This window comes from Eleutherodactylus coqui, chromosome 1, assembly GCF_035609145.1.
Source record: "Eleutherodactylus coqui strain aEleCoq1 chromosome 1, aEleCoq1.hap1, whole genome shotgun sequence".
NCBI lineage: Eukaryota > Metazoa > Chordata > Amphibia > Anura > Eleutherodactylidae > Eleutherodactylus > Eleutherodactylus coqui.
This window is the reverse complement of record NC_089837.1, coordinates 184,985,531-185,001,652: the sequence shown is the minus strand read 5'-3', so window position 1 is coordinate 185,001,652 and position 16,122 is coordinate 184,985,531. Positions and strand designations below refer to the sequence as shown.

The 16,122-nt window shown below is 44.0% G+C and overlaps 1 protein-coding gene across 1 annotated transcript in view; it reads right to left on the bottom strand.

Annotated features, from left to right (window-relative positions):
- LOC136628563 (CD109 antigen-like) overlaps window positions 1-16,122 on the bottom strand; it is a 101,198-nt gene that overhangs the window by 65,036 nt on the left and 20,040 nt on the right. Inside the window, exons 6-7 of the mRNA XM_066604566.1 lie at window positions 15,592-15,631; window positions 14,753-14,840 (exon numbers count right to left, since the gene is read on the bottom strand). Coding sequence (XP_066460663.1) covers window positions 14,753-14,840; window positions 15,592-15,631 — 128 coding nt within the window. The remainder of the gene's footprint in view (window positions 1-14,752; window positions 14,841-15,591; window positions 15,632-16,122) is intronic.

The window sequence follows — 16,122 nt, the reverse complement described above, 5'->3', positions numbered from 1 at the left end:
GGTAAGTGCCACCGTGGCAAGTCAGCACTCTACCCTCCCAGCTCCCCACGTATGTCAGGTGTCCGGGGTCTCCCTTTGGAATGCTACACCAGCAGAGAAGTTAAACAGGGTTGTATTGGAGGGATCAGAGAAAGAAGCTGCTTCATGTTTATATGCCTATACGAAATGTGGCCTGTACATTTGGAGAGGGTAGATTTCTGCTGCTGACAATGTATATAGTAGCAAAGCTTACAGACAAACTACACTTGGGCATGGGGAATATTACAGTTGTCTGTCTGTTCCCTCAGACATTGTTCAAAGTCGCAAGTCTAGCCACTGTTTGTAGGCCTTAGGCAGCTAAAAGTGGAGAGAAGGGAATTAAATTATGCTGCGCAAAACCGGGACAGAACACAGTATACAATCTATACTGTGTAGCCTTCTGTTCTTACATTTCATGCCACCCAAGGATTGCGGTCCAATTAGTTTTTGGTGATTTTTGTTGAATATAAACCAAAAAGAATCCCAAACAGGGAAACAGCAAATACACATAGTGTGTGTCAGCGGCCTCAGACATTGTTCAAAGTTGTGAGTGGGGCCACTACAAATTATTTGCAGGCCTTATGCAGCTAGTAGTGGTTTTCTGCAAACTACAAAATTTGCCCCAAAGGTTACGGGTAGGTTAAAGGGTAGGGGCACGTGTCACTAATGGTGGTGGTGGAGGTGGTAGAGGACAGGCCAAGTTGGTACTTCAAGCAGTTCCCACTGAAGCAACAGCTCCACGTTCTGCAGGAGGTGAGGCAAACCTGCTGCCATTCCTTAGAAGTGATACTGCCAATAAGTTACATCTGCAGCATGCAGAATAGGTTGTAGAGTGGATGACACAGTATGCCTCAAGTACCACCGCCTCCTCGGTATTAGTGTATCTTGACGCCACCAGAAGTTGTGGTGGAGTCAAGATACTGAGTTTTTGACAGTGGGTTGCCACCCCCTGTTCCTGATTGGCTGTCCGGCTGTCTCCCCATCCTGCCCCTTACAGGTCCTGTAGACACCGGCGTCTGGCGTGAAGGGACCGCTCTATCCCACAGTGTGTCCGTGGAGCAAGCACAGTGCTCGGTTCATTAATGCAAGCCCCACCTGCCGCTGTGCACACTTAAGGCTGCTGCACATACACTCCTGCCCTGCTGCTGCCACCATTAGAGTCCGATAACCTGCTGATGTCCCCCACCACTGTGCTGCACTTAAGCCTCCTACACATACACTACTGGACCGCAGCTTCCGCCATTGCTCTCCGGGAATCTGCATCGCTCACCCATACGGCGCTGTGAAGTGCAGACTGCCGGCACTCAGCCCTCTCTTCCACAGCATCGCTCCCTGATAGAGCAGCAGGGTACACTGAATACCGGCCGCTCTGAGCTTTGTGAATGCCGTTGTCCGGTCGGCAGCAGCGCTGATAGCTCCCGACCGCCGCATGTCGCCTTCCTGCTCGCCGGACGCCGCTGCCTACAGGAGGTGTCAGGGCCAGGACGGGGATACAGAGGTTCCTCCATGCCGGACGCCAGTGGCTACCGAACCTGTGAGGGGCAGGTCGGGGAGCCATTTATCCGTGTCTGTGCCTTTCTCACTTTCTCCTCTTTCTTCCCTTCTCCCCCTCTTTGTACCACCTTTAAACACCATCCACATTGTCACAGATATTCATATGTGACAAAACCCAGCCACCATACATCACTGTATATGGTAAAGCCAAAATGCTGTCCTAAAACTCAAATGTCTAGGGGAGCGCAGCCACATGGCTGAAGAGCTGTTGACAGGTCTGCAGGACCAGGATGATATGTGGCTGAACCCACACAATCTGAAGCCAGGCAAGGCCATATGTGACAATGAAGCCAACCTGCTGGCATCGCTTCGCCTTGGAAATCTCACACACATACCTTGCTTGTCCTGTGTGGTGAACCTGGTAGTGCAACGCTACCTAAACCAATACCCAGGTTTATATCCAGTGCTGAAAAAGGCTAGGAAACTGTTATCACACTTTTAGCATTTACACCCAGCTACCTCTTGTATTTTGCAGAGCAGAGGCTAAGCCAGCAGCAGACAGCGATCATGGAGTAGCAAAGGGTGTATGCACAGTATGCAGGTTGGTCACCTGATGCCCGTGAAGTGTCTGTGCCATTTTAGTCTGCTTTGTGGAAGTGACCTAAATGGTCAATTGTGATGAGGAACTAATCAGTATGACCATCCCTGCTGTTTGCTAGCTGGAACAGGTGCTACAACACCTCAAGTACAATGATGTATTGTTGTCACAGGAGGAAGAAGAGATACCAATCTCCCAACTACTTGACCAGTTTGCCATTACTCAACACCACAGGGAGACTGGCTTTGAAAAAGAAAGGGGGGTGTCTTCAATATGTTTCTTTGGGAGAGATATAGAGGGGAAAGAGCAGAAAGAAGGAAGAAGAGGAGGGAATAATATAGGACCAGAAGCAGAGGAGGGGTGTTCCTTTCATCCAACACTAAGCCCAGCTATTCAACGTGAATGATGGGACCAGCCAGAGAACACTCTTGGGCCGGACTCCAAGGAATGTGGGCCATCACCCTCAGGCACTTTGAGCTTTTATGATGTAGTGCCTGCAGAAGGACCATCACATAGCCCACATCAAAAGATCAGATCTTTACTGGGTGGCCATCGTCCTTGACAAGGCCAAAATGACAAGTCTCATTCTGGCAGTGGAGAGGGACCTCAAAATACAGCAATATCAGGAAAGGCTGTTAAGCACTTGAGCAGAGCCTTTCTCAACAGCCCAAAAGCTGGAAGCCGCCACAGCAGTGTCACCAGCGGTGGCAGGGGAAGTCTAACAGATGTGTGGCATACTTTTTTCAGCCTATCACACTTATTCATAGCTTGCATACCATGCTTTAGAGGTGCTTGCCTGCCCCACGGCAATTGTGCAATCAGAAAGGGTGTTCAATACAAATGGGGGGATGATAACTGACAGACACTTCCCCTGTCCACAGACAGTGTGGATCACCTCATGTTTATAAAAATGAACCAGCCACCTAGCGGAGGAAGTGCAAAAGACACCTGTTTTAACAAATACAATTATCAGCCATGAGCCAACCTGGTGGGGAACCACACGCACACATGGAACCCGAATAAACTCCAGATGAGAAGCCACATCCATAGCCTCTATCTACCGTAAAAATCGAGAGCCAGACAATACCTTTCAACTTCTATACACGAGACACACAGGGCGTGAATATGGACAGATATTTAGGCGAACGCAATGTGGGCATCCCAACACGAACGGCACACCAATCAGAGCCCGAAAGAGCACCAACAACTGGAAAACAAAAAACCAAAGTAGTCAAATCTAAAGAAAACAAGGGAATCCAACAACCGGCATCCCCTTTAGCGCCTTCTCAGCCCCCCCCCCCCCCCCCCTCCCGGAGGACATGGACAGATGCACCTCACAGATCTCCTCACCCCTAAACAGAGCTCCCAACATGACAGAAGTGGCACAGGCAGCCTTGGTAGCGCAAGAGGTGTCAAAAATACTCCTTCCTCTATTTGACAGCAGATTAGAGACATTACATAAATCAATAAATTTGTCCCTATCACAAATCACAGACAACACCCAACGAGTAACAGAACTGAAGGCGAGAATGCAAAACACAGAACAAACCATCGCAACTCTAGAAACCTCGCTATTAGGAAGCCAGTCAGAGATTGCCCTACTTCAAGATAAAATAGATGACTTGGAGAGCAGACACCACCGAAACAATTTGAGTTTCATTGGGATACCAGAGTCAGTGACCAACAACCAACTGATTACATACTTGACCACAGATCTTCCACAAGCCCTCCAGCTTGACATGTCTAATGATCCATTGATAATAGAAAGGGCCCACCGTATCGGTCCACCTAGAGAAGGGCGAAACAATGATAGGGCACGCCCACGCCTGGTAATAGCAAAGTACTTACATTGGACGACTAAAGAAACCATCCTACAGGCCTACAGACGCCAAGGGGAGCTACGAATCCAGGGGATAAAGATCCAATTATTTCAGAACTTCTCCATGATAATCCAACAAAAAAGGAAGTTATTTACCCCAATCTTTCAAGCCCTGCATGAAAGAAAAACCCGTTTCCAATTACTATATCTGAGGAAGCTTCGAGTTCAAGAAGGCAACAAATCTCTTCTATTCAATTCTCCAGAAGAAGCCAGAAGACACATGGGCCTAGAGGAGGCCAGAGAACGGGACTAGTGAACAGGAAATTTTCCGATTCTGAACCAAATTTAGTCTAGGCTCCAAACAACATGGATGTGGCAACTCCTACGTTTAGCGCAGGCTAATGTCAATGTTTATGCTTACAGTTAACATGTTTTTAATTTTATTTACTAATTTGACCTGTTTGACTTCCAGAGAATATTCTAATATGGAGAATGGGGGGCCCCCCCGACGCAGCACGACTTCTACCTTGCTGCTCCCACGGCTCGCTGGGACCAAGGGGAGCAGAGACGAAAAAGAGACATCCCTTGAGGTATTTATATCTAGAACATGCACACCATGACGCCCATGAATATAGAAACAGATACACTTGTAACATCCAAAATATTAAAGGGGTTGTCCCGAGGCAGCAAGTGGGTCAATACACTTCTGCATGGCCATAATAATGCACTTTGTAATGTACATTGTGCATTAATTATGAGCCATGCAGAAGTTATAAAAAGTTTTATACTTACCTGCTCCGTTGCTGGCGTCCTCGTCTCCATGGTGCCGACTAATTTTCGCCCTCCGATGGCCAAATTAGCCGCGCTTGCGCAGTCCGGGTCTTCTCCTGTTCTCTATGGGGCTCCGTGTAGCTCCGCCCCGTCACGTGCCGATTCCAGCCAATCAGGAGGCTGGAATCGGCAATGGACCGCACAGAAGCCCTGCGGTCCATGGAGACAGAGGATCCCGGCGGCCATCTTCAGCAGGTGAGTATGAAGACGCCGGACCGCCGGGATGCAGGTAAGCGCTGTGCGGGTGTTTTTTTTAACCCCTGCATCGGGGTTGTCTCGCGCCGAACGGGGGGGGGGTTTAAAAAAAAAAAAAACCCGTTTCGGCGCGGGACAACCCCTTTAAAGGTTCTTTCCTGGAATGTGGCAGAACTTAACTCACCCATTAAGCGGAAAAAAGTCATTACATATTTAAAACGCCACAAACCACACATCATATTCCTACAAGAGACCCACTGGAAAAGGGGGGGAGGCGACCTGAAAGCGCAATGGATTGACTCTTGCTACACGGCCTCACATACATCAGTCTCCAGGGGAGTAGCCACCTTGATCAAAAAAAACACACCATATACGCTTCATGACACCATAACTGATCCGCAAAGAAGGTACTTGGTGCTAAGAGTGTGCATAAATTCTTTAATGTACTGCTTAGTAAATATTTACGCCCCTAATACAGACCAACCAACATTTTATGCTACATTGGTGGAAATACTACAGCCATATTTGAATGATAACTTAATAATCGGCGGCGACTTCAACAGCATACAGGACAATTTCCTAGACAGAACTGGCCCCTCCATGCAACCAGCCCTGACTACACATGCACTAATGACACTGATAGATCAGCTACAGGTATGTGACCCGTGGCGACTTCGCTGTGCCACTAGTAAAGAATATGCATGCTGTTCCAACGCACATCGCTCGTTCTCTCACATTGACTTTTTCCTGATAACTCACAGCCTCTTTGACCAACACCGCCGGTCTGTGATTCATCCCATAGCTGTCTCCGATCATGTGCCAATCACATTGGAACTATAGCTGCTCCCTTCTCGGCGATTATCCCGATGGGGTAACAAAACAGGCCGCCTATTAGCTAACCTAACTAGACAAAACCAACCCCACAAGCCGATTTTAACTCTGCGACATCCTAACACCGGAAATATAATAGCTAACAGAGAAGAGATAGCACAAATATTTTATGATTATTTTGAAAATGTCTATAGAGCAGAAACATCCAACAATAAAGACATACACACTTTTTTGGACACAGTGGGCTTACCCAGGATCTCAGATGAACAGGCTTCGTTACTAGAAAACACCATATGGGAAGAAGAGGTAAAAGGGGTAATAGCGTCGGCAGCAGGGGGAAAATCACCAGACCCAGATGAACTCTCAGCAGAGTATTACAAAATGCTTTCACCAGACTTGGTACCTATACTGACCCAACTCTACAACGCATTATATATAAACAAAATCCAAATTGAAGACTTTGGAGCGTCCAGAACCATACAAATTTCTATCAAAAATATTGGCTGACAGACTCCAATCTATCCTCCCTTCAATACTAGACACATCACAGAAGGGCTTCACACAAGGCAGAAATGCCTTAAAAAATATTAGGGCGGCCATAGCAGCAACAGTCATAGCTCAAAACCAAGATAGCCCTGTGAGGATGCTTTTGAGTCTGGAAGCCGAGAAGGCCTTTGACAAAATGGCATGGCCGTTTTTGAATGCAGTTCTAGGGCACCGCAATTTTGGACAGACATTTTCAAATTATATAAACACAACACAAACGAACGCCACCACTATTCTAACAATTAACGGTCTTAATACCATCGACCTGTGCAGAGGGGCCCGCCAGGGTTGCACTCTTTCCCCCCTACTCTTTAACATATCGATAGACCCGTTGCTCAGACACCTAGTGAAAACCATACTTTTTGCAGGAGCCAACTGTGGAGACATAGAGGTCAAAGTAGAAGCATCTTATTGATAGTAAGCAACTCCAAGGAGACCCTGGCACCATTACTACAAGACATAAAGAGATTGGGGGAGCTCTCAGGATATACCCTAAGCCTAGACAAAACTGAAGCCTTACTGCTAGAAGGACCAGCCAAACCTCTATGGGCAAACCAGCACCTCTTCCAATGGGAAACACACTCCATAAAATATCTAGGAGTCAGGGTCACGAGAAACTCCTCTAGGCTATTCACCACAAATGTAGAACCTTATATTAGAAAGCTAGAAGTCACTTTAAATACATGGAAAAACTTTACGATCTCTTTCTTGGGGAGAGCCAACCTTCTAAAAATGACGGAATTTCCCCGGCTGCTATACATTCTACACTCCCTACCCATTTTCCTAAACTTAAAAGACATAAAAAAAGATAAACTATCTTTACAGAAATTTTGTGTGGGGAGGGAAACGACCATATATAGCACTCAAAGCATTACACAAACACAAAGACAATGGTGGAATTAATCTACCCCATATAAAAGACTACAATCTAGCATCACAGGCCTGTATAATACATGACTGAATAAATCCCCAACAAAGCTTCACAAACAAACAATTGGAACAGGAAATGTCTGGCCAGATAAGACTACAAAATATCCTTCATCTCCCATACGTAGCACTATCAGAAACAATCAAATGCAACCCCCTGGTTATTGCAGCTTGGAGATCATGGAACAGACTCCACAAAGACAGCCAAGCATCCCCACATACATCCCCATACATAACTTTCCCAAACAATCCCAACTTTCAGAATAACTATCCCCACGAGATCTTTTCTGTTTGGTGGAGACAAGGGGTCGACTCTATAGATAAAATGCTGCACAAAAAAGAAAAACGCATCCTGTCATACGAGGAAATGAAACAAAAATATCCTGAACTACCAATTCCATTGTTCTCCTACCTGAAAGCAAGACATTATATCCAACAACTCCTGCCACATTTCAGAGAATTTAATTGTATACAAAAGGGGCCGTGCATGGACTTCTAGATGGGGAAACATGAAGGGCATGATCTCCAGAATATACAGAGCAATTTGAAACATGCGTGAGCAAGAAGACGTAGGGGGTTGGGAGATGGTCTTGAGACGACCCAGATCTCACACCAGAACTACTCGTAAAATCCATATCATCAGCCCACAAATATCTACCCTCAGCCAGGTTCCTGGAAATGCGACTCCAGGTTATTCATAGATAATACTTAACCCCAACAAAGGGATATCGAATGGGAATATATCCCACGTTAAACTGTTTCAAATGCAAGGCCCCATGTGCCAATCTATACCATAGTCTGGGGGCGTGCCCTGAGATACAAACCTTTTGGACACAAATTTGTGAATACACCATCACACACTTGACAAATTTTTGTCCACAGGTTCCTATATGGGCGATCTTTGGGTATCTAGACCCAAATACATATCACTGCTCGAGAGGTGTACGCAAACTTCGACACTTTGTGGCAGCGGCGGGACTAAAAGCCATCCTACAGATGTGTATAAAACCGACAGCCCTTCCATTTAGAATGTTTCTATACAAGTTAGCATTCCTGTTCCAAATGGATTTGGCTGAAACATCGTTGTTTAAAGAAAAGATGGTGCAGTCCTTTTTTGAAACTTGGGGGAGCTTTGTTGAAAATAAAGGAGAAATTGAGGAACTGTTTCTATCACACCTGTTGGTTTCAGCAACAGATGATACTGGGAGATCCTCCCCTTTAGGGTGTCTCAGTTCTCGGGCCAGTGCCGCGGGGGGCATTCCAGGACCCTAGGCCGTCTCTCCATTTGGTTGATCGGGAATCTATCTCGAGTGCATTTATGCGCCGAAAGTGGACCCTGAGAATAACTCTTAAAAAGTGATAAATGGGGAAAAAAAGAGGAAAAAAAAGGAGGGGAGAGATGGCCCACAACTTCGAGGTCACCACAGGTCTAAGTTTGTTTTACGTGTTTTTATTTTTATTTTTTTTCTGTTTGTCCTTTTGGTTACTTTGATTGTATAAATTGATAAAATGCGTATCGAGAGAATATCCACGTATTAATTCAGATGAAAATCAAGAATTTGATATACTGTGAGATATGTATCTTGATTGTTCAATAAAAACATTATAAAAAAAATGAACCAAGCATGGATTTCACCTGACTTCTGCACCCCGAAAGCAGATTCCACTGATTAGTTAGCACGCTAGCAATTTTTACTCACATATGACTGAGCATAGATTTATATCAAAGACCACGTTGTGCCCTCAAGGTGCTGTTGCTGGTGGTGGTAGTGGTGCTGCTTCTCTCCTTCTCCAGCACCCACTATGTTTCCTCCTCTTACTCACCCCCAAATGAAAATTTTGGAAATATAGAGCCACAGCTCTCATGTTTCCACAAGGAGCACATTCTGCCCTCAATTTGCTGTTGCTGCTGCTATTGGTAAAACTCCTCTTGTTCGCCTTCTGCTGCTCCCCACATATTTCCTTCTCATTCTCCCAAAACAAACATTTTCTAAAGCACAACAAGTAATTGTAGCTCTACACTGTTCCTTGGAGCTCTTCATTATTCCGTGGAGCAGACCCGTGCTTTTTGAGTCTTCTGTTCACCTGGGTGAATTTGTCCTTGGAAAATTGATGACTTCCGTTTTTAAAACAAGCCCCACCCCTGCTGTCTTCCTTGATGTAATTTTGGGTAGATCTACAGCTGTTTCTTAGAGCAGGTCCGTTCTTGAGTGTTCTGTTCACCTGATAGAATTTGTCCTTTGAAATGTATGACATTGCTTTTAAAACAAACACTGTACTTGATGTCCCCTTTGGTATAATTTTTGGTAGCTCTCAAGCTATTCCTTGGAGCAGACCTATGTTTGAGTGTTCTGTTCATCTGGCAGAATTTGTCCTCGGGAAATATATGATATTGATATTAAAACAAGCACAATACCTGTTGCCTTCTTTGTTGCAATGCTTAATCTAAGAGGCCCTATGTGGACTTACTTTGGTTTCAGTGGCATTCATGTGCTACAAGTGACCCTTACACCATTGTACACTACTTTTACCAATTTTCTGTGAGGAGTGCAGTGTTCCCCAGATGTGTGGTTGTATTTCCATGCAGTTTGGGTGGCATTGGGGAACTTCTGGAGGTGAATTTAGTGAACTCAATTTTTACTCCTATTGACTTTAATGGAAGTCAGAATTGGCCGTCTCGATTCACTATGATTTTGGTGAAATCAACCCAATCCCAACACAAACTGATTATTCCATAATTACTCATCACTACCAGAGCACACCACAATCAGCTAGGGAAAGCAGCAGCACCGGCACTCATTACTCAGGGCTCTTTACCTGGAAAGCAGACAGCATAATATATGCTTTGATGAACTGCAGGGAAAGAAAGAATCAATGCTGTGATGAGTGGTAGGATCTCTTACGGCACTTGATTGTGATGTTACTATTGCTTTCTGTGGGCTCCACTGAAATCAATAGAAGTCTATAGACCTGGTCAAGTACGCGCAGTAAAAAGCATATCTCATGGGACAAGAAGTAGCAGAACACAAAGCAGGGAAAGCGCTGCTCAGAGAAGACAAGCACTGAGCCTTAGTGCACAGGATAGTAGGAGCAGAATAAAAATGTGATTGACAGGTTCAGTCCTGATTTGAGAACATGCAATACGGTTAAATTTACAACTCTGCAATGGCACAGTATTTTTAATGGAAGTGTATTAGGACGTTGTTTCGCTTTTAAGATGGAAATTCATTAGAGGTAATTTGGTTAATGGGAAAACCCCTTTAACTCTTCTCTCCCATTCTCTGACCACAGCCTATCGTACAAACAAAAATATAGACTATTAATCAGCAATTTATAGCCATTCTACTGTTTTCATTGTCCCAAGTCTCTTCCCTTTCCTGTCCAATCTGGCCTCCAAACATTACATTGAAACTCTAAAAGTGTCTGAGACATAACAGCCCCTTTACACTCCAAACCTCTCACAGACCATGGCAACCTTGACACACACCTCAAACACATTTTCTTTAGCAATACTCTAAGGCCTCATGTCCACGGGCAAATTTGGATTTTAAATCCGCAGCGTTTTTTCTGCACGCGGATCCGCGCCCCACAGGGATGCATTAGACACCTGCAGGTAGTTAAATACCTGCGGATGTCATTTTTCCCTGCAGACGCGGGTCCCGCGTGCAGGAAAAAATCCGGATATGCTCCATTCAGGCGCGGGTCTCCCCCGCGGGGGCGGCTCCCGCAGGCTTCTATTGAAGTCTATGGAAGCCATCCGGATCCGTAGGAGACCCGCGCCTGATTTAAATTCACCTGCTCCGGGCAATGCAGGTCTTCCTTCCTTCACGGCCGGAAACTTCTTTCTTCGGCCCGGCAGATGTGCCCCTCAGGGCTCCCACACACTTGCGTTTGCGTTTTTTGTTAATGCGATTGTCAATGGGACTTTCTAATGTTAAAAACGCAATGCAACGCAATGCAACTTGCGTTTTGGGGAATTGCATTGCGTTGCGTTTTTAACATTAGAAAGTCCCATTGACAATTGCATTAACAAAAAAACGCAAATGCAAGTGTGTGGGAGCCCTTAGGCCTCATGTCCACGGGGAAAATCAGGCCCACTACGGATTCTCCATGGAGCTCGCCGCTGCCGAGCCGAACACATCCGCCGGGCCCAAGAAAGAAGATCCGTCCGCGAAGGAAGGAAGATCCGCATTGTCCGGAGCAGGTGACTTTATTCTGATTTTTAGGCTTCATGTCTGCGGGGCAGGAGGGACCCGCTACGGATTCCTCATGAAGAATCCGCGGTGGGCCTGATTTTCCCCGTGGACATGAGGCCTTACAGTCTGGTTTCCACACTATACACTATAGTAACTGCCCTTATTACAGTGTTAAATTATCTTATGGTGACTAAATTTAACAACAACTATTTTTCTGTACTTTTTGACATGAACGTAATTTAGGAAATCCTCCTCAGTGTATCTCACTCTTTTGTTCTTAAAGATATTGCTTTCTCCTGTTTTTGTCCTACTTCTTTGACCATATGTTCAGTGTATCATTTGCTGGCTCTACTTCTCCTCTTCCCCTTGCTGTTGGCTTTGCTCAGTTTAGTCCTAGGTCCACTCCTCTTTTTTATAAAGTTCTACAGAATATGTTAAGTGTGACTGTTCTCAGTAAGAGAAACCAAGTAATCTTGTATATATGATACTTTTTAATGGCCAACAAAAATACATGATGTTATAGCGAGCTTTAGAACCTAATCAGGGTTTAAAAGCTCGCTATAACATCATGTATTTTTGTTAGCCATTAAAACAAACATTTCTACAAGATTACTTTGTTTCTCTTGCTGAGAACAATCACACTTTGCTCTACTGGCTAACAGCACCAAACCTTTTTCGTTTTACAGAGTATGTTGGCGCCATATAAATACAGTTTATTGGAATCATTATTGTTATTATTTTCAACACACCAATTTAAAGGAACTGACTGATCACTTGTACCTAATATATTCCAGCCTTTGACAGGTGCCATTGTAAGAAGATAATTGACGTTATTCCCTTCACATGTCAGTGGGTTTAATGTTATGCATGATCCTTCTATATCAAAGAGAACATGAAACGACAATATTGTTTTTTCAAAGTAATAAGTCAGCTTGCGGTCATGTTATCCAAACAAATGTAGTATTGTTTTTCACCTCCTCCCTTCTGAATACCATAACACATTTCTTGATAGAGCAGGTTGTTGAACTAGTATTTATTTTAAATTATTATGACCAATTAGTTCTTCATTTCTACAGGATGTTCTTACATAACATCCAGGACTTGTGCATTATAAACCTAATATCTTAGGTAATATTGAAAAAGGACGGTCTTAAGATCAGGCTACAATCATTTTAAATGCTCAGTAGTGAAAAGATACAACCTGATCATCCTCAGTAGGTGGAACCAAAATTCTTCAGAATTCTATAGAATTTGTTATACAACATTTCTATTGGTTGTATAATATATTTGTATATTTTTGAAAATACTACAATAAATATGAATGAGCAAAAATAGAATGCTGTGTAATTGGATTCGAAATAGGAGACAAGACACTGTAGTATTTAGCGGTGGGCACACCTACTTTCTTCTTGCCTGCTCTTTTACCAAGGCTTCACTACAGCCTAAGGGACCTCTACCACCCATCTTCCCTGATCAGGCCAATTTCTAGTTATGTCCCTAACAGTCACTATTTAGATGGCTAGGCTATATACTGCTCATCAGGGGGACGTTGCAGGAATATGGGGCTCTGCAATGGCTGTTTAGTAAGGCTATGCACCTCCTGGACGTTAGCCTGCATGTGTGCCCTGAGTAATGGACCTTGGTGTGTCTCCATTCCTTAAAATTATAGTTTAAATCTGTATCCTGTATATTGAATCTTGTTCTTGAGGCCTGGAGCTCGGCCTGCATCTGCAACCCTAGAAGTCTGTGTCTAGAGTCCTGGATGCAACTTTGGCTCTGCTATTTCATATTACAACTTCAGCTACGTGAGTTATTCCATGATGTGCCACAGTTCTTATTCCCTCATGTCTTGTGCTTCAGAACTTTACTAAATGCTCTAATACTGAAATTCAGTTTTTTGTTTATGCTGTGACTTATTTTTGTAATAAATCGGACCTTAGTTGAAGCTCCATTGTCTGCCTCCCTGCTGGATTCCTAATCCTCTGCCAACGTCATTACACTGATGGTAATCAAACAGTTAATCAACATAGTTTTTTTCAATTTCTCTAAGGCCTTAGTCAGACGGGCGTTTTTTCGCGTGATTTGCGCATGCGTCCGGCGATTTTATAAAACCATTGCTTTGCAATGGTATCGGACACATGAGTGCTCGTCCAATAAATTATAGAACGCAGATCGCACCTATCTGCGATCTGCGATTCCTGTTCTCTTCTCTATATACGCTCAATGGGGCCGGCGGCAGCAGCGCCGACCCCATTGAGAGCATATACTAGACAAATCATTCTTCTCTGCCACAGCTGTAACAGCTGTGGCAGAGAAGAATGATGTTTGCCCATTGAATTCAATGGAGCCGGCAATACAGCCGGCTCCATTGAAAGCAATGGGCTGCCGGCGATCGCAGGATGAATTGTCGGGAAGGGCTTAAATATATAAGCCCTTCCCTGCAATTCATCCAGAAATGTGTAAAAATAAAAAATATATATACTCCCCTTGTCCCGGCAGACGGAGTTCAGCGCGGCCGGCTGGCAGTGGGTGTGAGTGGGTGTGAGTGAGAGCTGCCCCTGCTTGGTCCCTGCGCTGAGCCAATCAGAGGCAGCTCTCACTCACACCCACTCACACCCACTGCCAGCCGACCGCGCTGAACTCCGTCTGCCGGGACAAGAGGAGTATATATATATATTTTTTTTTTTTTACACATTTCTGGATGAATTGCAGGGAAGGGCTTATATATTTAAGCCCCTCCCAAAAATTCATCGAGAGATCGCCCGCAGCGCATTGCTTTCAATGGAGCCGGCTGTATTGCTGGCTTCATTGAATTCAATGCGCTGGACAGCTCCGGCCCGTTTTTATTGAAACGCGGCTAGGAGCAGTTTTTTCGGGTGATTATTCGGCCCCGGTCACGCGATTTGCGGATGTGCATCCATCATGCGATCCGCAAATCGCGGCAAAAAACACCAGCGTGACTAAGGCCTAAGAAACAAGAATATTCACCTTTAGGGCTTCTACCCACTAGCGTTTTTTTTTTTGTTTGTTTTTTTTAACGCTGTGGTTTTTTTTCAATGAGACTTTCTAATGTTAAAATCGCATCACACAAAAACCGCACGTTTGTGCTTTTGCGATTTTTGTGCGATGTGATTTTAACATTAGAAAGTCCCATGGAAAAAAACACAGCGATATAGCAGCGGTAAAATAAAACGCTAGTGGGTAGAAGCCCTTACATGCACATCTACCTGAATTCACAACCTTCACATAAAATAAAATGTTTAAAGGGCTTATGGCAGATGCACAGTGATGACTTACTTTGCTGTTACTGTACCAGTGAGGTTGAGTTTCTTTGCGGGCATGTAGAAAGATGGAACATCCAGCGTTAAATTAAATTTTGGTTCAACTATAAGGTCATGAAACAAGACAGAAATTATACCATGCAGAATATCCATCAAGCATAATAATAGTGATTTTAATTCATTGAAATGTCACTTTTGTGCATGATCTCTCAGCACTGAAATAAATAGTAGCTAAGGAGACTTAAAGTGCTTTTCTAAATAATGTCTATGGCTTATCCTTTATAAATCACAATATCCTAAATTTCTTCTCCCAACATATTTTAATGGACACATTGGAAAATCAAAATGATTGCTAAACAACATAAATGATTGATGTCTATAACCTAAAGGGAAGCTGTCACCACTGAGCAGCACCAAGAAATAAGTTATGATGCTGTACAGTGAAGTGACGGGGAGTCGAGGGATGTATTATTTATAGTCACCCACTCCCATGCGCAGTCTTAAAAGATTTTCAGACCTCTGTGCATACGATAACGCCCATAGGCAGTCTAAACGATGGACAATGAGCTGATCACTCAGTGTAAATAGCAGCCATTCAGTACTGAACGGCCGCTATGTTAAGTCAATAGAGAGGGGCGAGGGAGCGTGAGGAAAGAAATCTCCTGCAGCCTCCTTGCTGAGAGCTAATGATACTAGCTCCCATGTAGCAGTAGTATGTGCGGGGACGAGTGTCAGGCATTGTTTGTTCGACACTCATCCCGTCTAAATAGGCCTTAACTCCAATCTGTAAAATGATATCTACAATCACAATCAACTGTACAAGCTCCTAATTTCAGTAGCAATACAGTCACCTACCATAGTCAGCAACAGAAAACCACACAGTTCTGACAGAACCCTAGTAAAATAAGAAACAATGAAATATCAATAGAAATTGAAAATATGTTGTGACAAAAATAAAGGAAATGTATTCTTTATTGCAATTACTATTTAGCAGAATTTTGTGAAGTGTACTATTATTACGAAAGGTGGCATGAAACAATGCATACAGAATATTTAAATGGGCATTATCATTTCAACAAACTTTGTATAAATCAATAATACAAGCATATATAACTTTGCACACACACACTTATTTACTCTCAATTCATTGCTAAAATCCATCTTGAAAGAGAGAAAACATGTTGACATACTTTTCACTGAAAGATCACATTATAGCTGTTGCCCATAGAGGTCTATGCTGAGTGGGGTAGAGGAGAGGAGCAGCTGCAATGAGTGCAGGCACCAAGACTGACAGAAAAACTGCTGGTTCTAGTAAACATTTTTCTGCTCCACTCCAGTGCTAGATTACAGCTACCCTGCTCAGTACTACTGTATAATGCCCTCCAT